The 22,869-nt window shown below is 38.2% G+C and overlaps 1 protein-coding gene across 1 annotated transcript in view; it reads right to left on the bottom strand.

Moving 5' to 3' along the window:
* LOC126480809 (phosphatidylserine lipase ABHD16A) overlaps positions 1 to 22,869 on the bottom strand; it is a 160,218-nt gene that overhangs the window by 106,201 nt on the left and 31,148 nt on the right. Inside the window, exons 5-6 of the mRNA XM_050104134.1 lie at positions 18,116 to 18,282; positions 4,473 to 4,590 (exon numbers count right to left, since the gene is read on the bottom strand). Coding sequence (XP_049960091.1) covers positions 4,473 to 4,590; positions 18,116 to 18,282 — 285 coding nt within the window. The remainder of the gene's footprint in view (positions 1 to 4,472; positions 4,591 to 18,115; positions 18,283 to 22,869) is intronic.

The raw sequence follows: 22,869 nt of genomic DNA, 5'->3' as shown, positions 1-22,869 counted from the left end.
CTTTCATGAGGAAACACCACAGTTCTCCACCCTAACCCCCAATGAGCTCTCACTTGACACCACTGAAATCACAAATAGGAGTGGTTTGCAGTCAGTGGAATGCATGCTACAGGGAAACTGGCTTGGAGCTGTCCTCGAAATAAGTGATTTGTAAAGTTTGTTGTGTCACTGTGGTGCCAACTGCTGCTCAAACTGCTGCTGCAGATGCAGTACGATGAGCGAGAGCCATACACCAAACACAATAGTCTCCTCATGGCCTTCCAGAGCCCTGCCATCTTGTAACCGTTCATTCTCGTGACCACCGCTGCCAGGAATCAAGTATGGTGGCTACATTGCTGCGAAGTCTTTCTGCAGTATCTCAGAAGGACAATCTAGCTTCTTGTAGCCATATTACATGACCTCATTTAGACTTGGTGAGCCATTGATAATGGAGTCTTTATCGCCTTGAAGGCGTTCTTGACTAACGTCAACTCACCATGTCCAATCTCAAAGGCAACTATCCCTCACAACCATTACAGCGTGCATTTAAAGCAAACCTGATTTGTATCCTCATAGCAGCACTACTAGCACCACTCTTATGCAACTGGCATGAAATCTGAATTGACATCTTTTAGATTTAGAATCACACGTACCATCTTTTGCTTATGTCACACAACTCCTCCTTGGTGTTGTGATTTTTTCCCCCGTCAGTGTATTCTGGCAGATAGTTTTTCTATAATAAATATGTTATCAGATTTTATATGGAGTGTCCCAAATAATTAATGCATAAAGCTGTGTGAAAAATATACTAACACCTCCGTGAGCATTTAAAGATCTCAGTTCACTTAACAGAGTATGTATGTGATGAATGTCTCAGTTTATTAACCATGTGGACTACAACAAATTACACACAAATGATTTTATTCACGCTATTCATAAACATAAGTTTTGAAACCTAAAAAGAATTGCGAGTTGTATGAAATTCAACTACTGATGTTTCTGAGAAACAAAGTCAAGATAGCAAAAATCTGAACATAGTCTTGTTCATGTCAGAGTTTGTGAAGTGTCCATTTGCCTGGAACAGATAAAGCTCCAGCAATGCAAATGTGATGCTGTACATACTTTACTGTCTGCACTTATCTAAAAATATGAATTACTGGTTTGAAGACTTCATTAATTTAAGAAAATCATGCTGAGGTAATTTCTCAAATTTAGTTCACTAGCAGCTTCTTTCTTGAGGTCAAATACAGATTTATCCAGTAAGTACTGCATACAGGAAGCAAATTGTGATGCAGACAATAAATCACTTGTTAGAGCATCGCGTTTTAAAACTACTCATACAAATATTTACTTCTCTTTTGTGATTAATTTGTTTTATAAATAATTTTGTTCTGGTGGAAGCAGTTTGCTTGTTTAAGCGTCATTCTGAGAGATAATTCTGAGTTCTAATATTACCTGAATTATCAAGGATAAATTCAATTAATTTAGAGAGTCTGTGACCTTAGTAAGTTTTTGTTTTTCAAAGTGTTCAAGAAATGAAGCATTTCTAATTTACAAGAGTATTGTTTCTATCATTTGTTAACTCTCTCTAAGACAATTTAGCCTTGTCCTTGAACATGCAATTTTAAATGCAAGACACAAAGTTATATTTTCTTCTAATTTTGCAAGGTGCCTGATGTTGAACACACTTAATCATTTGTTTTACATAATATTATTTTATCTTTCCTGTACATGATAGACTCTTTCATGGTGTTAATTACTCATTACCTCCATTTTTGTCTCCGGGGGGGGGGGGGGGGGGGGGGGAAGGGGGGGGGGGGAGGGGGAGGTGGTGATCAAGTCTGCAACCCCTGCAAAATGTTGGAGCCACCGAGGCAGCATTTTGAACAACCGGCATGTGCAACTCAATTTCACATTATATTCAACATTTCCATAAGAAAGAGGTAGATCCACTGTTAATTAAAATCTTCTTCCTTCACCCAGACACAATTATGCATGGTGCGCAACTGATACTTATCAAGTGCCACTACTAACACTACTTCAGCTATTCTCATGAAAGGAGGCTGCACTTCAAAAGTTAATTTCTTCATCTCCTGTGTAGTCCTTAGATGATTGATGAAAAGGTTTGAATGCAACTTAATGTATGAGGCAGGATCAGAAAGTAACTGACAATAATATTTTTTCTTCCCTGGTATTGCAGCTGGAATGTTGAAATTTCATGACAATGTAGTTTGAAGTTTGCACTACAGAGGGTATTTTGTTTTCATATGCAGCTCTACTGAGAGACACCTGAACTATGAAATACAAATGGTACGCACGTCATCAGCTTATGAATAGCAGTAAAGTATAATTCTGTATTTGTGAGCCAAAGGGCACAAATTGAGCAAAATTCACAGGGATGCGCACGGCATATATGGGGATGACTGTATGGACCGTAGCAATGTGTCTAGGTGGGGTGCATTCTTCCAAGAGGGCTGTGTGAACTTTAGTGATTTGTCACACTCCGGGTGGCCAGTAACAGCTGCAAACCTGCAGAATGTCAGAGGCACTGAGGCAGCAATTTTGAACAACCAGCGTGTGCAACTACGAATTTTATCATAGCAGTTCAAACATTTCCTATGGTGTGGTGTACAATTTTATTCACAATACACTGAAATTTCATAAAGTTTGTGCTCACTGGATACCTAAGGACCTGACAGACAACTTGGGTGGCATGTGGTCCAGCATCCACCATACAGTCCAGATCTTGCGCCATTGAACTTTCATTTATTTGGTCCCATGACAGAATTACTGACCAGCCAATGCTTTGTCACAGATGCAAAAGTGAAACCAGCAGTCCACAGATGGCTATACGCGAACCAAAAGGACTTCTATCAAAAGGGCATACTGAAACTCGTACCACGATGGGAGAAATTTGTTGAGAACATTGGTGACTATGTAGAAGAGAAGGTAGAAGATGTACGTTTGTGTGTGTGTGTGTGTGTGTGTGTGTGTGCGTGTGCGTGTGCGTGTGCGTGCGCGTGTGCGTGCGCGTGCGCGTGTGCGCGCGCCCGCGCATGCATGTGTGCGCATGTGGGGGGGGGAAGTGCGGGTGCCGTTTTTTTAAAATCTCTTTAGCTTTTTGGTAACAAAATTACTGTATGTTACTTTCTGATCTTCCCATGTAGGTACTATGAGGAACACAAAAACAACAGAGCAATCATGGTCTTGATATATGTCGAGTTTCTGTGTTGTTTACCCATTGGAAATTTGCATCTGTACGTGCCATTGTGAGTAATGGCCTTTTGCGAGGTATCCAAATCCAAATGTCCATGACATCTAGTCCTCTGTCCTCTTTGTGATGTTTGCTTGGAGATTGATTGAGATGGAGATACACATTCACTGGCAGGAGCAATTCTTGTCAGGTTTGAAACAGACTGTCATTGACAAAGCATGAAACTCGTCATTGGTCCTTGTTGTTTAGGATCATTTTATTACCACAGTTTTTATGCTTTACTGCATGGCTCAGAGCAGTAAACCATTCTTTATAGACTTGTACGACAGTATGTTGATACAAAAACAAATTGGAAAACTTTGTTCAAGTTAAGGAGATTGGGATGTCAAAATATGATAGCTTCTTTCTGTCATTTTGCACCTCTTAACCGTAATCATACTCTACTGATTCCCATAGAGATGACTGGCACATACACATCACTTCACTGCCACGACTTCGTCAGTAGTGGACAGTCACATGACTATCTGGTACCAGTTCTACACCACCTACAGCAATCCAAACCAAACGGTGTGTTCTTTTAAAGTGACAGTTAAACATTGTCTAGTGCACTAAACATAAGTTTTGGAATAAAGGATTGTGTAGCAAAATATATATGATTTTAAGTTTTACAGTTCTTGTCATACCTACAATCGGAGTTTCAATGCAATAAAATCCTCACAGGTTTCTTGCTGCACAAGATTGCAGTGTGAGCACCATGTTTCTGAACAGCTACACCCTCTTTTCACCTTCCAGCAAAGAAAAAGAGAGAGAGCACCTTTCCAAAAAGTTGTGCTCACACTACGATATAACGCAGAAAAAAAATTGTGAAGATTTCATTGCATAACTGCATCTGCCAGTCAGACACATAATTCACTATTAGGACCCAACAGATAGTGTTAGTAATGATATTCAACTTGTCTGAATTTTTAATGGGACAAGAAAACTGCAACAAATGAAATCACTTGAAACTTTTGGCCAACTCCCAAATTATAATTTTACAGAAAAATCAAATTTTAAAAGGAGATAATCACAGTAATGTATAAGGAATGATCTACAAAAACTGGGAAACTGAATTGCTACTGTGGTTCCCCTTCGGCACGAGTACGTACCATTCTTCAACAACTAAGAAGTAGATATTCTAATGCAGTAGATAAAAAAAAATATATTTGATGAGTGCACATGTGCAAGCAATATCTCTGGTTATAATGTGTTGTTAGGGCAAATGTGCAGCCACACTTACTTGTTTCTATTGTCTACAAACATGGTGTCAATTTCATTTCCATCCCTTGATTTCAGCTTATATCGTTGACCATTGTGTTCAGTGATCAACTTTGTTCTACCTTGTAGTAGCATTGGGACTGCAAATGGAACAAAAACATTCACACACAATTAAAAGTTTCTTGAATAATCTACAGAATAAAAAATTATAAGTTACTAAATCATTAAGTAATGAGACTAGAGGTATCCTATTATGTTAATTCTTTAAAGAGATCTTTGGTTTCATGTCAACTTTTACAACTGCCCATCATTCTTGAGCAGAACTCAAGAGAACAATGCATTCTTTGTAATGTTTAAATTTATTTTGTGCTAGCAAAAGGAAAAGCTGTGATGGTGGTTGCACAGAAGATCCCCTTCGTTTAGCACAAATCATTTTATGAAAACTGAAAGGGTATGGGAATCTACAACAGAAAACTCACCTGTTTTGAATGTTACAAAGAGAATATCCCATGAACTGTTTTATGTTACTTCTTCACTCACAATATTTAAATTCTGTTCATTCTTTTTGTAACAGAGGGAACTGCTGGATATTGCCTTGCAAATAAATACTGTCTTCAGACACAAATTTACTACCACACAACCCACTGCTATGTAATGTTACGAAAATTCTTTCATGTAGCATACAGTGAAAACCCCAGTTAACTGAACTCAGTTCAACCGAAACCCAGATTATACAAAACAACTCCAAATATTGCAAAAAAAGAAAAAAATGTCTTTATTGCACAGAAATAATTCAAGGTGAGTGTGTGTGGGATGGCAGGGAGTTGCTTCCCCACCCACGAACTCACCGGTCTCAACAAAACTATACTGCCAACAATAGTGCATTTGAGTGATTGTTTCTTTCCACTGTGTGTGAATTTTTGTTTTTGTGTTATGCTACAAATTATGAAGTACAATATACTGTATATTAATATACTGTAAACCTTCATCTAATTTTAACATTAATAAAGACCATAAAAGATGTCTGCAAAGGGAGATTTTTGAACTCGTTTGGCCTTCAGAAGCTTCCAAAAATATGTACACCAGGAAATAGTGTAGTGCATATTAGATGTTCATGGCCTAACTGAGAAAACTGTTATCCAAAATGGCTTCCCTCCCCCTTTAGTTTGGTTAATTGGTGTTGTAACGTGCAGAAGGAAGATGCCACACCATATTCGACCGAAATTGCTAAGTTTGACATCCCTATGAAAACTGCATTCCTGACTTAGGTGGGAGGTGTTTCACCAAACAAAGAAAGTATTCTGAATCCATGTCCCACCTTCTTACACAACATTTGCCACTGTCCAGTCTATCAAAGTTCTGTACAATATTTCCTATATAAAATAAGGAAAGTACAAGACTCCTAACTACCAGAGACATTTTACATACCCAAGATATACTGAATAGGTAAACATCATCTGATCATTACCATTAATCTCTAAAAAATCTAGTACAATCAGACGTGATAGTTGTTCTCAATGGGACACCATAAAAAATACAAAATGATAAAACCCGTTTATCACACGCCATCCTGAGACTACTCCAGAAGAGCTACAAAAGAAAACATTACAGCATTTTTTTTTTCTTTCAAAAAGTTGAAAGCAGGTGATATCCAGTGGAACACATTAAGAAGGAAGGTAGCTTAAGAGTCCTGTAATTGTAAAGGTCATTGGAGTCCTAACATAATGTTGGACTGGCCCAGAATGAAGAAGGAAAAATGGATACAGCTTTATTATGGAAGCCATTCTAGTATTTGCCTCTAGCAATTCAGAAAAATCACTGAAAATCTCATTTAGTATCACTGGGTTGGGATTTAAACCCTGCACCTAATAAATACAAGTCCAATGTGAATGTACATATTCCAAGCATATAGTGCTAATGAAATACTCTCACGTTTTCATCCATATGGCTGTGTTAACATTCCGCAATATTTCAATGAGTGTCCCTTTCTTCATCTTCTGGCGAAGAAGAAGAAGAAGAAGAAGAAGATGACGACGACAATGAGTGTGACACATATTGAAACATAACAGAATATCAACACAGCTGTCCACGTGGAACACAAAGAAGATTTTGTGACAAGTCTTACATGTTACGACTGTACAATTCACTCAGTGGCACCAGATTTCATTTCAAGCACTAAAATGCAGCATTCAGTGATGCAGCAAATGAAAACTTGACAAAAAGCAGCTGTGTGTTTCAGTCAGAGGTACATATTAAAAGTTTACCCCATCTGAGTGCTGAAAAGAAAGAGAGAGAGAGAGAGAGAGAGAGAGAGAGAGAGAGAGAGAGAGAGAGAGAGAGACAGAGCAGTTGACAATATTCAAATACATACAGATATTTTGAACACAATGATATATAAAACCACTGAAATCCAGAGGAATGGTGATATTGCTTTATTGTCAGTAGCCTGTAGTCCAAGGTATATTTCTCTGCATAACGTTTCATCATCTGTTGCTGAAGACATTGTCAGAGGCTGCTTGAACAACTCAGAAAGCAGTTACAGTTTCAGCTCAGCGAGCCGAACTGTTTATACATTCCACGCAACTGTCAGTTCATGTCATCAAACTGCTGCCAGAGAGCACGGAGTCACGACAAATTATGATTGCACCGGTGTATATTAAGGAGCTTACAACGGAGAAGAGCTCATGCTGTTAGCTTTCTTTAGCATTCACGTCCACAATTTGTGAAAATGCATAGTAATGGTTGGCTATTGGTAAAATCACAGTATCAGCTAAATGAATTTTGTGATTCTCAGATCAGACTGCATGATCTGCTACAGCTGATTTATACTTATTGCCCCGGTGAAAATTGTTCTTGTGTTTCTTAAGGCCACTGTTAATGCTTCTATTTGTAGTTACTATCTATACTTGACCATAAATGCAAAGGATTTATATACTCCTGCTGTGGCAAGTGGCAGCCATAAGTCCTTTGCGGTGTTCAAACATCTGCACACCTTTCTTGTGGGTATACAAACTATCAATATTGTGTTCGTGTGAGTTCTCTGCTGATGAGAGCTGTGGCAGTGTTTTTCTTTCCCAAGCAGAAGGAAAACTTTCCCTTTAGTTGCTTCTTTTTCATTAGAAGCTCTAGAACTTTTAGGATATAGTCCCCTATTTATCTTTCTGTCAGAGCAGCCATATCTTCTAAAGGCGTTTCTTTAATGATCGAGCCCATCCACCAAATCATATGTTTCACAGAGTCTTTTAGCACAGTCCACCAACGTTTTTGTTGTATTGAGCTTGCCTTGGTTGACCAAACATGGTGTGTTGCTCACTGCACGCTTCATCTTGGTAGAGAGATTTCAATTAGCCTCCTCACATGATACACTGGACTTTGTTCTCTCCAGAGCTCATCATCTTCTGATAGTTGGCATCGCATTTGCCACCAAAGAATGTTGTCATCACTTCCACTCACTGCAGACAAATGTAACCTTCCAAGTGTCTTTTTAAGTCCCGGTACTCCAAGCTCCAACCCAGATCTCTGAACTCTCACCGGGAGAATAGATGGACCTAGCACGACACTTAATAATCTGGTAATAGTCAGTAAGTGATTGACATTGTACTGACAGCCAGTGATCCATGGTTTCATTGAGCTATGTCCATGTGGACAGTTACATCCAAGGACATAAAAGTTATGTATCAGTCTTGTCAATAGCATAAAAAGTACACTCATATTTTAACAATTTAATAAATGTTGAACTATCTATTCCACATCATTCACCTACGGACACAATAGGTACTTCTGGCAACAAGGATGGTGTAGCTATGGATACATTAGACCAGGATCGAGCATCAACAAAATGATCACTTTTTTTTGCGCATCTGTGTCACCATTTTTGAACTTTACTGTTTGTTTTTCTTACATATAGAAGTGGGTTAATTTTTTAACTTTTTTTATGAAATGGGAAATACAGGAGAGTGACCACTCACTGCACTTACTCAGTTTCCGAGCCAACAATCCCACACTGCTAGATGCACAGAAGCCCAGCAACGAAATTCAACTGAAGCACAGAATTCCGGAGGCATGATGCCATCTCCTCCTTTCCGTTCTGTTGATGAAAACCAAGAGGCCTGGACGGAATACAAAGTTGGTCTCGAAGAACACTATGTAGCCTACAAAAACAGGTGATTCACAACGTCAATTTTTAGGATATGTTGCAAAGTTGTTTCCCCAAGTTGAGTACCACTCTCTACCCTGTGAGGAAGTCATTCAGAAATTACACGATTTTTTGACACCCAATTTCATGTAGCTGCCGCTTATTTCAAACTTTTTTGTACACATTGCCACAGTAATCAGACTTGCAAGGAGTAGGTGACTAACCTCAAGGGTATTATGAGAAACTGTAAATTTAATCAAACTTGTGGAGCTTCATTCCAAAATGAAGTGCTTCACAATGCACTTATTCAAAATGTGACTGCCAACAGGAAACAGGCTGTGATTTTGAACTATTATGATCCTGCTCTCACTAAAGTACTAACAATGACTAAATCTCAGAAAAGTGCAAGACTTCATGGAATTGGACTTAACTGTGCCTGTTTTTACCATGCTGAGAGTAGATAGTTTTAACGTGCACAGTCCACCGTGTCTCACATTGACAGCAGCCACAAACAGCACCAACTGCAATACACGAGGCAGCCAAGTCTTGCATCAAGTGTTTTGCAATGCGTGGCTGCAAACATTGTTTCTCCTGTGAAACAGAATGCCATCACTGCCAAAAGTCAAGTCATACACAGCAAGTAAGCCTGCGAAAGATTGGCACAGTAAACTCTGTTCCATGCAAATCTGAGAAAATGAAAATCAATATGATTTCTCATTATGAATCCTCGCCTGCTCCTGGAAACACTCACTGAAACTGCAGACACTAGTGCAAGAATTGTAAAGTGTTATATATGGTGTATTCAGTGCCAAATTTTCCTGAATCAGATCAGCTCTTCTCAAACACATAATCAGCAAAATGCTCTGTCACTCACAGATTACACAAAGACAGCCTTCTGAAAGTAGAACTGACAATCATACTCAGAGCAATAATCACCAACTGATCATATCTTTTTACAGGATTGCAATCTAAATTAACCATTTCAGTTAGATACTGATGCTTCAGTCACATTTATTAATCAGAATACATGTACGCAATTGAGACATCCCAAGCTACAGAAATCATACCTTACATCTTACAATGGTGAAAGTACCTCTTTTCTGGAGGTATGCACTCTGCAAACCAAATATAAAAATATGACTACATTAGTGCCATTTACAGTACGGGAAATACAATTTAATCAAAACTTTTTGGCATGGACACATTTGATTTCTTTGGTTTAGATATTCAGGACAATGTGCATGCTATCAATACTCAGTTTTCCTCTGCCAGCATTTATGAACTGCATAAAAAATGTGGACATTTAATTTTATTTAATTCAAACATATGCAATTTTTTTGTAATGCTGTAATAGGTATCAAGAATTGATATATTCAAATAAGGTGTGTAAATTTTTAGAATCTGAAATACATTTACTGCTTCAAACTTGTTGGAACAGGGTGTACATGTGGACAAGAAAAAAATTCCTGCTTTTTCCCAGGTTTCTGGATAAATATTGGATGAAAATACACTTTTTCCCAGGTGAAAACACACAGAAGCCCTGGAGATAGTACATTTTATTATGTGTTAAGTGACAATATACTTCTCCTTTAGAGCTGTAAAACTTACGAGTCCTTTGAATGGCAAAGGTTTTATAAACCAGCATAGAACTTCACAGCACTTTAGGAAATGAAACCCAGCTAAAAGCAAAATGGCTAAGCAAGAATGGTCTGTATAAGCAAGATGCACTTGGGGCAATATTTGGAAATGGAAGAGGATGTAAATGAAGATGAGATGGAAGATATGATACTGCTTGAAGAATTTGACAAAGCACTGAAAAACTTATGCCAAAACAAGGGCCCGGGAGTAGATAACATCCTGTTAGAGCTACTCATAGCCTTGGGAGAGCCATCCATAACAAAACTCTTCCATCTGGTGAGCAAGATGTATGAGATAGGCGAAATACCCCAAGACTTCAAGAAGAATACAATAATTCCAATTCAAAAGAAAAGCAGGTGTTGGCACGTGTGAAAATTACCGAACTATCAGTTTAGTAAGTCACACCTGTAAAATACTAACACAAGTCCTTTACAGAAGAACGGAAAAACTGGTAGAAGCCGACCTTGGGGAAGACCAGTTTGCATTCTGGAGAAATGTGGGAACACACAAGGCAGTACTGTCTCTACGACTTCTCACGGAAGATACGTTGAGGAAAGGCAAACCTATGTTTACAGCTTTTGTAAACTTCGAGAAAGCTTTTGACATGTTGACTGGAATACTCTTTTTCAAATCCTAAAGATGGCAGGGATAAAATACGGGTAGTGAAAGCCTATTTACAGTTTGCACAGAAGCCAGATGGCAGGTATAAGAGCTGAAATGCACAAAAGGGAAGTAGTGAATCTATACACTGAACAAGCAGTAAAGGAAACAAGAAAAATGTTGAGTAGGGTTTAAAGTCCAGGGAGAAGAAATAAAAACTCTTAGGTTTGCCAATGACATTGCAATTGTCAGAGACAGCAAAGGACCTGGAAGAGCAGTCGGACAGAATAGACAGTGTCTTGAAAGGAGGATATAAGGTGAACATCAACAAAAGCAAAATGAGGATAATGGAATGTAGCCGAATTAAATCATGTGATGCTGAGGGAATTAGAAAATGAGACACTTAAAGTAGTAGATGAGATTTGTTATTTAGGAAGCAAAATAACTAATGATGGTCAAAATAGGGAGGATATAAAATGTGGACTGGCAACGTCAAGAAAAGCGTTCCTGAAGAAGAGAAATTTGTTAACATAAAGTATAGATTTAAGTGCCAGGAAGTCCTTTCTTGAAATATTTGTATGAAATGTAGCCATGTATGGAAGGGAAACATGGATGATAAACAATTTGGACAAGAAGAGAATAGAAGCTTTTGATATTTGGTGCTACAGAAGAATGCTGAAGATTAGATGGGTAGATCATTCAACTTATGAGATGGTACTGAATAGAATTCAGAAGAAGAGAACTTTTGCGGTACGATCTGACTAGAAGAAGGGGTCGGTTGATAGGACACTTTCTGAGGCATCAAGGTATCACCAATTTAGTACTGGAGGGAAGTGGGAGGGGGAGGGCAAAAACCATAGAGGGAGACCAAGAGACGAATACAGTAAGCAGATTCAGAAGGATGTAGGTTGCAGTAGTTACTCATAGATGAAGAGGTTTGCACAGGATGGAGTAGCACGGTGAGATGCGTCAAGCCAGTCCTTGGACTGAAGATCACCACCACCACCACCACCACCACCACCACCAACAACAACAACAACAACAACAACAACAACAACAACAATTTATTTGCCATTTTTTCCCTGAGGGAATGGTTAGGCACAATCCTACAAGCACAGCTGAATAGTTATGACAAGCCCAATTATAGCTTTAACTTCTGTGCACAAAACATGTCTTGTGTTACCTGGCTGAATTCGTGTTCCATCAAGCACTTCGGCTTTCCCATAGAAAAGCCAGGGTGAAACTGCCCAAGAACCCACTTTGCACTTTTTTAAAAGCATAAGTATATTTATTGACGTCGTTGTTGCATAATTTGTAATCTATGAAAGAACTAAAATAAATATGAAAAACTAACCTCTGAGTTTAGTCATTTGTAGCTTGCCAGAAAAATTTTTAAATAACAGTATAAACGGTTGGTCTTCTGGGCCCAAAACTTTTCTAAGCGGATGGTCCTCAGTGTTAAGTTTTGAATGGGAGTCTAATTTAAGGAATTCATTGCAGTTTATCACTTGTAAATGACTTATCTTGCATAAAAAGAAATTTACTTCAAAAGTAACATTTCTCAAACCACTATTCGCAATATTTTCCAGCAAAGTGTTAGAAATATAAATAGTTGTGATGTCGTGCTCATAAAAAGCAGTTTGTTGTTACAAAGTACTTTATAGTCTTTGTCCTAAAGCCATTGACACATTTTGCTGTTGGCACACACTTGTGTGTGCACTGTATTCTGATGTTCTAAATGGCACATTTTCTTTGCAAGTTTTATTTTGGTGTTATTCTCTCATTTATGTTTTACAGTGCTGCAATATTATTCAGCAGTAGCGGGGTAAAGTAAAATTCTTTGTTAGGCAAGCAGTTCCTACCAGTCAAAATTACAAAAAATTGATAACTAAGACAATGAAACACTCCCATAATTCTAAAAATTCCTGGATTTTTCCCAGTTGAAAAAATTGGCATTTTCCTGGTTGTCCCAGGGCATGTAAACCCTGTAAAAATATAGTATTTGTTGTCATATTTTCTTTTATTTTTAGAAATGTTTTTTAATTGCATTAGAAAGAATACATTATTCTTCCATGTTATGTATGATGGTATTATGTCAATAAACAGGCAAATTAAATAGGAATGTAACTTTCCTCACGCATCAGTTAAACATCATTAAATGTAGCCTGAACTAATAAAAGCTTATCGTATTTTGTGAAATAAATGACAGTACATTCTTCTCTAATTTGTATCACTTAACTAAGAAGACACATTTCCGCTTGCAGTCAGTTAATGCAAAATGCAGAAATGAAAATCATATATAAAAGCATCACATGACCACGCGCTATTTCCATATAAATTCAGAGTTCGTTACATTTTATATGATTTTAAGATATGAGCATGTGAATTTAATTTAGTTTCATTATTTTACTGCTTAAAAAAAACTAGATTTATTGTGGACACTGAATTTATATTACAACTCTCACATTTCCATTAATATCTTGAAATCAAGTTTCGGTGCTTGGTCAGTTAATGCACGACATCACCCAACTAATTCAGGAGGTACTTTACAGAAGGAGGAGGATGAGTGTACACAGACAGTGAGCGAGGCACTGGATATGCTCCTCCAGACTCATTTTCCTCAATGCCCTCTGGCAGATAACAAACACCAAGAGTCAGTCCCTGACAGCCACTGGTTTACAGGTAATCTCAGGGAGAAAAAGGGAACTGCCACAGATTGTATTCATTTCAAAAATCCAGTAGATGGAGGGAATGTTTCCACTGTCAGAGGCACCAGGCCCAGATTGAATCTTTCCAGTTCTACTGCAACAAGAAGAATGATTAATTACATTCCTGTGTAGACCACTTAGGGTCACTCTAACAGCAGGAATTATTCCTAATAATTGGAAGACATTGAGGGTTGTCTTCATTCTGAAGACAGAGAGAAATGATCATACCAAAGCTACAGATATGATACTGATCTGTCTGTCCTCCTTTCTTCTAGAGATATTAGAAAAACTGATTACTGTGCGCATTAGGGAAGAAGAGGCTAACTGAGGTTCCTCTACACGTAAACCAACACACAAATTAGGCAAATCATGTGAAACAACAATTAAACTTGCTGGGAAGTTGGAAAAAGCTCTACACCTTCAGAAAGTTGGTCTTTGCATCTTCCTTAGAATCGAGGAGGCTATTAACAACACAACCTTTGGATCTACGAGTAGAGTTGCAGAAGAGCATGGCACTGAGGCCACCATGTGCAGGTGGATTAAGACCACAATGAGTACAAGAAAGGCAGAAGCCATCTGACGAAAGAGAAAATGGTGACATCATCACCAGAAGGTATCTGCAAGGTGCCCATCACCAGAAGGTGTCTGCAAGGTGGTGTTTTGTCCCCACTACTGTGGAACTTAATGGTGAACGAATTCATTGAAGAGTTAAATATTGGAGCCTACTTTTGCCAAGGATAAGCAGACAATTTAGTAATAAAAAAAACCTGGCAAATTTGCTAGTACTATTAGAAGAATGACACAATGTGCACTGGGCAAAACTATTACACAAAACAGGATCTAAAGGGTCAGTCCCAAGAAAATAATTGTGGTTCCATCTACAAGGACACATCCAGCTACAGTAAAATGGAATAAAGCAGAACAGAAGGTGGTTGCTGAGGAGCTTGCCGAGGTACAGAGTCTGACTAGCTTAACCATAACATGCTGGACATGCCGCCATTGCAGGTTAAAACTAGAAATAACTGGAATCCTTTAAGACATCCAGTATCTCATACCAATATAGCAAGTGTGGTAAGTATAGAAATGTCTGGGGAAATGCCTGCTGACCATACAATAGCTTCCAGCTACTTCAATAAATCTTTCAATGTAACAACTGGAAGAAAGGGGCAATGGAACAACAAACCACAACACTGTTGTCTCCCTGTGCAAATCAAATCAGTCACCCAATAAACATGCAGAAAATTCATGAAGAAATTGAAAACTGGCATTTCATTATATACCAACAGCCTGACGACTTTTTGAAAATTTCTTCAAGTGTTTTGCATCAGACTGTGGCTAAACAATTAGGGTGTCACAAGTACTTCCTAGAAGCCACCAAACTCCGTGGAATACAGCTCCTTTGAACTTTCTTCTTTATTACAATGTAGGAGCACAAGGCCTACAGAACAAAATCTTAACTGATGATGAGACATTTATTCCCTACACTAATACAGAAACACAACATCAGTCAGTGATGTGGAGCTATAGTTATTCCAAAGACAAATCAGCATTTTTCACTCAGACACGGCCAGTGGAAAGCACTGTTCTGGTGTTTTGATCTTCAGTGAATAGCTTTCTTCATTTCTCATTTTATTACTACCATTATTACAGTTACTAACACTGCTGCTACTAATGCTGCAGAAGGTGGAAAGATTAGGGTTTATGTACCATCAATGAGGTCATTAGAGATAGAGCACAAGCTCAGATCTGACAAAGATGGGGAAGGAAAAATAACAGTGCCTGCATAAAGTAATTTAGAGAAATCACAGCCGACACAGAAATTTCACATTTCTCAAATATGTGTCAACTGCGCAACGCTAATGGCAATTTTATATACACCTTTTATATTGTTTGAAAGTTACTATTTTTTTTTAAAATCAATCCGGTTTCTGAAATTTTCTGTTACCATTCAATTCTAATCTCTGGGCATCCTCTCTTGGTTACATTTAGCTTCATCCACCTTTCATTTTAGAAAAACTTCCACCCCCCTCACCCCTCCCTACCTCAATAAAAAATTTGTTTACTAAGCCTCCTTGGGAAGCAGTCAGATTTTGGCTGTCGTATGTCTGTGTGCCAAGCCATGAGTGCCCAGTGAATGAGATTGAAAACCTATGGCATCCAAACAGTGGACGTGTACTGTCAGGTAAGTGTGTGTCACAGAGCTGAGAAGGATTTTAATCTACTAACTGAACCAGTCCTAACAGCAGTTTAGCCACAGAACGATTCAAGGAGTGTGTTCTAAGTTATTTGTCACATGTGATGCGTATACTCTGCCACTTTATAAAGAGGCCTCATGAGTGTATAAAATATATTCTCAGAAGAAATAACAACAGTCCTGGAACTACTGTGTTGAAAACTGTGCTTGTTTTGTCTCAGGATTACATTATAGTACATCTAAATGTTTGGGTTAACTTTTTATCTATTTCATAGTGTTCTCCCTGTTGGTTATAACATTCTAACATCGCTGAAACAGTACAGGGTTTGAACACTCTAGCATTTTTCACTTTTCTCGCTAAAATGTATTAGTGAAATCAAACAATAGAAAATCCAGGATGGAATGTAACAAGTCTATTGCATATAATAATGCTGAATGATGAATAAAGAATCTGAATGTTATGAAAAGGAGAGCTGGTACTCACCAGAGAGCGGAGATGCTGAGTTGCAGATAGGCACAACAAAAAGACTGTTGGAAAGTGAGCTGAGCACACCGCCCAACAAAACATTCTTCATTTCAGTGACTGCTTCATGGCCTGAATCCTTCCCACCAACACCAGCTTTTCTGAATTACACAGCGAGAAATCTCCCTGCAATATATTCTACGTCCCCGTAACCATCCTGGTCTCGACCTCAATTAGTCATTGTCTTCACCCATCTAATCCCTTCCCTATTCCCATTCCAGCATTACACAGCCCTCTATTTGACCAACGCACCCTTGGTCTTTTTACTTCTCTCTTTTTCCACTCCCATCTCCCCCCCCCCCCCCATCCCCCCGCTCTCCGTCCAATGTCCCGACTGCATCTAGCTGCCCTACCTTCTCTCTCCACCTCGTCCCTGTGTGCTCTCACAGGCAGTACTGTCCCTACCCTACCCTGCTACCACTCCTCCTCCCCACTGCAGCCTCCTCCTTACCCTCCACCCAACACCCAGTTGCCTCTCCCATCATGCGCAGCAGCTCACAGTCTGGCTTCAGCTGTCAGAAAATGGTCGGGAGCTATATGGTGAGTAGCAACTATCCTTTTCAAAATGTTGTTACACTGTACTAGTGGAAAGTTGTGCATGATCACACCACTTTAGCCATTGAAAATTCATGAAGAGCAAAATTTCAGGGCATTTAAGGTCAGTACTTGAAATCTGGAACATCAAAGAACAGCAAACTGATGAAGGAACATTTGTTCCGAAAGCCAGGAACGTAAATTTTTGGTTCTGTTTTTTGTGTATCTATCGGCTGTACTGAGCTGAGATAAGTACTGGCCAGCCCCTCTATCTCTTTGTTAGTATTTGTTACACTAACCAATCTGTAAGATATATGAGGTATACTTCTTGCAGTGATGAAATTGACACACACTATTGTTTCGGAGGGGAAGAAAAAAAAAAAAAACAGAGAGAAACTTGCAATTGAGTAAATAGTTACTTTCTAATATTCTTCATACTGGTACTTGCAATTGAGTAAATAGTTACTTTCTAATATTCTTCATACTGGTACTTCAGAAGTGAAATTACATGAAATGACAAAGATCTCATTCTGTGTGATCCCAAGCAAATCGCAAAGTGTGACTAGATGCCAAAAGAAGTGTACAAAACCAAGATGAAAAATCAGAAGTGTCACCATGGTACAAGTCGTTTCACTAAAACATTACAAGTAGTTAGACAGTGAAGCTGCCCATCCACTGTCCCAAAACAGGTATTTCAAGCAGTTTAATAGAAGAAAAGAATATTATCATGGTAAGTGTTGAGAGTAGACAAGCATGAGCCTTTCAGTTCAGAGCATGACATTCACTATAAATTTGAGCCAAAGAGTGGCTGAGGACTTTCTTCACTGCCTACAAGAAACTAACACAAAGAGACACTGAGAAAAATGGACCAGAAACAATAGGTTTTGCTACGTGCCAATGCCCTTGCACAGCAGCCTTCATGCATAAAAGAAATAGTGGCTCCCTATTTGTCCCTGCTGATTATTATTATTTGTTCCATGCCTAAAAATGAAATCAATGAAACAATATTTTGCAATCGTGGGGTGGGGGAGGAGGGAGGGAGGGAGGGAGGGAGGGAGGGAGTGCACACAACATGGCAGTGGTTTTTGAAATTACTTTAGAGCAGCAGTACAGATGTTGGTGCAAGAACACAAATGCAAGAACAAAAATCTCTGTAAATGATGTGACTTTTTGCCTCTACCCATATTGAGACAATATTTGAATTGATTGTATCTGAGAAGTTATCTAATAACACAAATAATCAACACTAAATATCTAAAAGTATAAGTTTTCCTTATCTCACTAATCAATAAGCAAAAATGGGATATCATTGTCATTATTTAACAGAACTTACACAGCATGTACTGCATCATCTTCATAGATCCAGGATACATTAACTTCACTCCAAATGTGTGAGCAATGATGTAAGTGAGAATGTGACAAGGTATAGCAAATACGTTCTCAACTGCTGAACCTCGAACCGATGGTCTGTCAGCGTACATCCTGAATTTCTTCTCCTCCCTGTTGGATCATTTTTCAATTATGGCAAATGCATAATGAACAATTCCAAATTTGTATTTGAAACTTGGTATGTTTACTAATAAATCGGCTCTCTGCAGTAATATAAATAAGAGCACCCCGACAGTTGCTCCAGCAACTGTATTATAATACAAGAGACAATAACAATCAATTAACAGTACCTAATAAAGAGTACACAGAGCACAGAATAACTTCAATTATATTTTTTGATAAAAACTGCATGTTGCACAAAATACTCTTCAATGTCATAATAAAATGTACAAAAAGGAGAAACTTAGTCTAGTCAATAAACAGTAATATCAAGTTTCAAAAGTAAGTTAAAACATTCAAGGTCTCAAAAATACAGAGATAGAATATGCACCTCCTTTTGCAAAAATTGAATGAAAGTAAATATTCATTATGAAAATTATCTAATTTGGAAGCAAGTACCTAGCACTTCACCATATAGTTTTCATAATGGATGTTTACTTTAATTTTCACAAGAACAGCATGATGATGATTAGCTGCTGTGTTTTCTGAAACAACTTTCTATATGATTATTACAACTAATTTCTACATGAGGTCAATTCCTCATTTCATGATATACTTATTCTTACAGACCTCCAGCATACTGAAGGTGAAACAGGACCACAACTTTTTCTTTATTGAAGTAAACTGTTGGAATTTGTCATGAGTTGCATTAAGAAGTAGCCTTTATTTAATGGTGGTTCGGACACTGTGTCCATTCTTAAACCACCCAGTTCATAACTGAAATACAGTCAAGTATGCATGTTTGGAACATCCCACAGCATACTATTCAAATGGCAAAGCAGATAGTTTAAAATACAATAGGCAAGTTACAGTGAATGATATTGTTCACTTAAAATGCCATTTCTGACAAAATTCCAACCACTTATACACTATGTGATCAAAAGGATCTGAACACCTGACTGAAAATGACTTACAAGTTCATAGCACCCTCCATCAGTAATGCTGAAATTCAATACAGTGTTGGCCTTCCCTTAGCCTTGATGACAGCTTCCACTCTCGCAGGCATACGTTCAATCAGGTGCTGGAAGGTTTCTTGGGGAATGGCAGCCTATTCTCCACGGAGTGCTGCGCTGAGGAGAGATACCGATGTCAGTCAGCGAGGCCTGGTACAAAGTCGCCATTCCAAAACATCCCAAAGATGTTCTACACGATTAGGTCAGGACTCTGTGCAGGCCAGTCCATTACAGGGATGTTACTGTCATGTAACCACTCTGCCACAGGCCGTGCATTATGAACAGGTGCTCAATTGTGTTGAAAGATGCAATCACCATCTCCGAATTGCTCTTCAACACTGGGAAGCAACAAGGTGCTTAAAACATCAATGTAGGCCTGGGCTGTGATAGTGCCATGCAAATGACAAGGGGTGCAAGCCCCCTCCAAGAAGAACATGACCACACGATAAGACTACCGCCTCCGAAATTTACTGTTGGCACAACACACGCTGGCAGATGATGTTCACCGGCAATTCGTCATACCCACACCTTGCCATCTGATCGCCACATTGTGTAGCGTGATTCGTCACTCCACACAACGTTTTTCCAATGTTCAATCGTCCAATGTTTATGCCCTTTACACCAAGCGGCTGCTCAACCATGAAATCCAAGTTTCTTCACCTCCCACGTAACTGTCACAGTACTTGCAGTGGATCCTTATGCAGTTTGGAAGTCCTGTGTGATGGTATGGACATATGTCTGCCTATTACATATTATGATCCTCTTCAACTGTCGGCGGTCTCTGTCAGTCAACAGAGGAGGTCGGCCTGTATGATTCAGTGCTGTACGTGTCCCTTCACGTTTCCACTTCACTATCACATCAGAAACAGAGAACCTAGGGATGTTCAGGAGTGTAGAAATCGTGTACAGATGTATTACACACGTGACACCCAATCACCTGATCACATTTGAAGTCCATGAGTTCTGCGGAGTGTCCCATTCTGCTCTCTCACAATGTCTAATGACTACTGAGGTCACTGGTATGGAGTACTTGGCAGTAGGTGGTAGCACAATGCAAGTATCTTTTTGGGGGTGTCGGGATACTTTTGATCACATAGTGTATCTTATCTCACTTTGATCCTGTAATATACTGCAGGTAAGATTCAATTTTCTTCCATGGACTGTTTATTTAAAAAGAAATATACTGAATCATATTTGTTACTCATTGCTGCTAACTTAATTTACAGAATGGTGCAGATATATACACACACTCAATTTGGAAATAATGTCGGGAAGACAGAAGCATTAATTGCATAGCTGAATAAAATAATTATGTCTACCAGTTCTATCAAACATATTACTGTCTAGCTTTTCCGGAACCAAACACACTGAGGCAGCACAGCGCTGGGAAAAAAAAAAAAAAACCCCACACACACACACACACACACACACACACACACACACACACACACACACATTCTACAGTCAGAAAGCATTATACTGTGTCAACAGACAATGTAGGCAACAAAAAGCAATTACGTAACACAGCCTAAAGTTGCAACCAGGCTCTACTGGGGGGGTGATTCATATGACCCCACCTTTCCATCAGAATTTTGCTGAAAATGAAATTGTATGAACTGTAGTCACAGAGACAACATAAAATAAATATCAAATTCCTCATCTTAAGAAGTCAATTGTTTTGACAAATGGCTTAAGAAAATCTCAGACCAAGAGGTAAAAGAATAAATTATTACTATTTGCATGCAATACAACCTTCAAAAGGTTGTGATCAAATCCTCTCTCTTCCTCGAAAGTCACTAAGTATCCCACATCTACTAACCTTGCTGTGTAAACATGAACTCATAAAATAGGATGTATGATATTTGGGTAAAAAATGATATGCAATCAAAACAGTAAGCATATAAAACTACACTTATTCAATAGCTTACTGAATTACTCAACTAGGTGAATAAATAACGAAGAAACCCTCAGCACAATACACTTTATCCTGAGAGGCACTTGTAAAATGATCCACCCCACAAAATTTAAGTATAAAAATTTTAAGTACAAGCCTCAGACAATTTGAGCTTTCTATACACCTTGATTATCTTTTTCTTCAAACGATTCACAATTTATGGATGTTATTGTCCTCAATTTGATTCTCAGATATTATTCTTACACTGTATTTGACCTTTATCTCAAATTTTCCTCCTCAAATACTTCTTAGTTTGTGGTTTTTCATGTTTCAGTATGGTCAGCTTGTTATGTGCAATAATTTATTGACGATTTTATGTCTTTCACATTAAACAACTTTCGTATACAGATGCCCTATGTAAGCAATATTGGAACGGAGAGGGGCTATCAGAATAATTTTAAGTGTTGGAAGTTAACGAGCCATAGCACCTTTTGTCAGGATCCAAAAGGTATTAAGTTATTCAGTTTTGGTCTACTCTACTATCTTAAGATGGGCAGTTATCGTGAACAAATACTACTGTAACAAATTACTTTTACTGCTCATCACATCATTCATGCAATGCCCAGTGTCAACAGAAAATGTCAGTTTGTTTCCCATTACAAACAGAACTATTTTTTAATACAAATTTTATGTGCCCATTCGAGAGAACATTCTCCAGTAAGTCTGGTCCGATGTTTGTTTTATTGATATGTACTAACAGAGATAGTTAAACATGAAAGTAAATAGCAATCCAGCAGTGACTCAGCTGTGCTGTCACTGCTGGGATACTGGTTATTCTTTAAGTTTTACTGTTCCTGGTAATAACATTGATAAAACAAATATCACACTAGACTACTGGGGGACCATTGTATCAAATGGCACCTAAATTCCACTTTAAAAATAATTTTGTTTGTAACAGGAAAGAAACCGACACTTTCCATCAACACTGGGCATTGCACGAGAGATCTGATCAGCACCATTTGTATACAAAATTATTCTTTTTACCTACTTGGTAGTAAATATCAAATGTCTTTATAGCAACTAATCTTATTATACAACTGAAATACATAAGTGTGCTTGAAACATCAACACCTACTCTAAAATACTTGACTGACCTAAAAGACAGCTTCCAAAAATTCTAAACCCGAATTTGGAAATTATCTGGCTACACTGTAAATCTGAATATTTTCTAGCATATTCAGCAGACTGCTACTATGGGTATCTACATTTCTGTAAAACTTCTCATAGTCTTTGAGATGCGGAGGAACTTGGGAGTAGATTAATTTCTTGAAATTAACTGCATCAGAACGGGTTATTAAAGAGAGAGATCGTGTAACTACAACTGTTATGCTGAATTATGGTGTTATTTTCATTTGTGGTTATTTTAATTCATAAGCAGCACATTCTAAAGTTTTTATGGTAAAGTAAATTACATTCTTTTATGTCTTCCAGCATATTCTTGCAAAACTTGACACTTTCATGCAGATATCTAGGCAACACGAACAAAGGATTTAAAGTATATCAGTGTGACAAATTACTCCTCTTATTTTTAAAATATACATATAAATCCATGTTTACAATGCATAGCTAAAGAGCTGCTGAGAACATTATTTCACCTAGTGTATCACATAAATATGTAGTACAAATAACATT

The sequence above is a fragment of the Schistocerca serialis genome, chromosome 5 (genome assembly GCF_023864345.2).
Source record: "Schistocerca serialis cubense isolate TAMUIC-IGC-003099 chromosome 5, iqSchSeri2.2, whole genome shotgun sequence".
NCBI classification, from domain to species: domain Eukaryota; kingdom Metazoa; phylum Arthropoda; class Insecta; order Orthoptera; family Acrididae; genus Schistocerca; species Schistocerca serialis.
The sequence above is the reverse complement of the archived record's forward strand: the minus strand, read 5'-3'. Positions and strand labels throughout refer to the sequence as shown.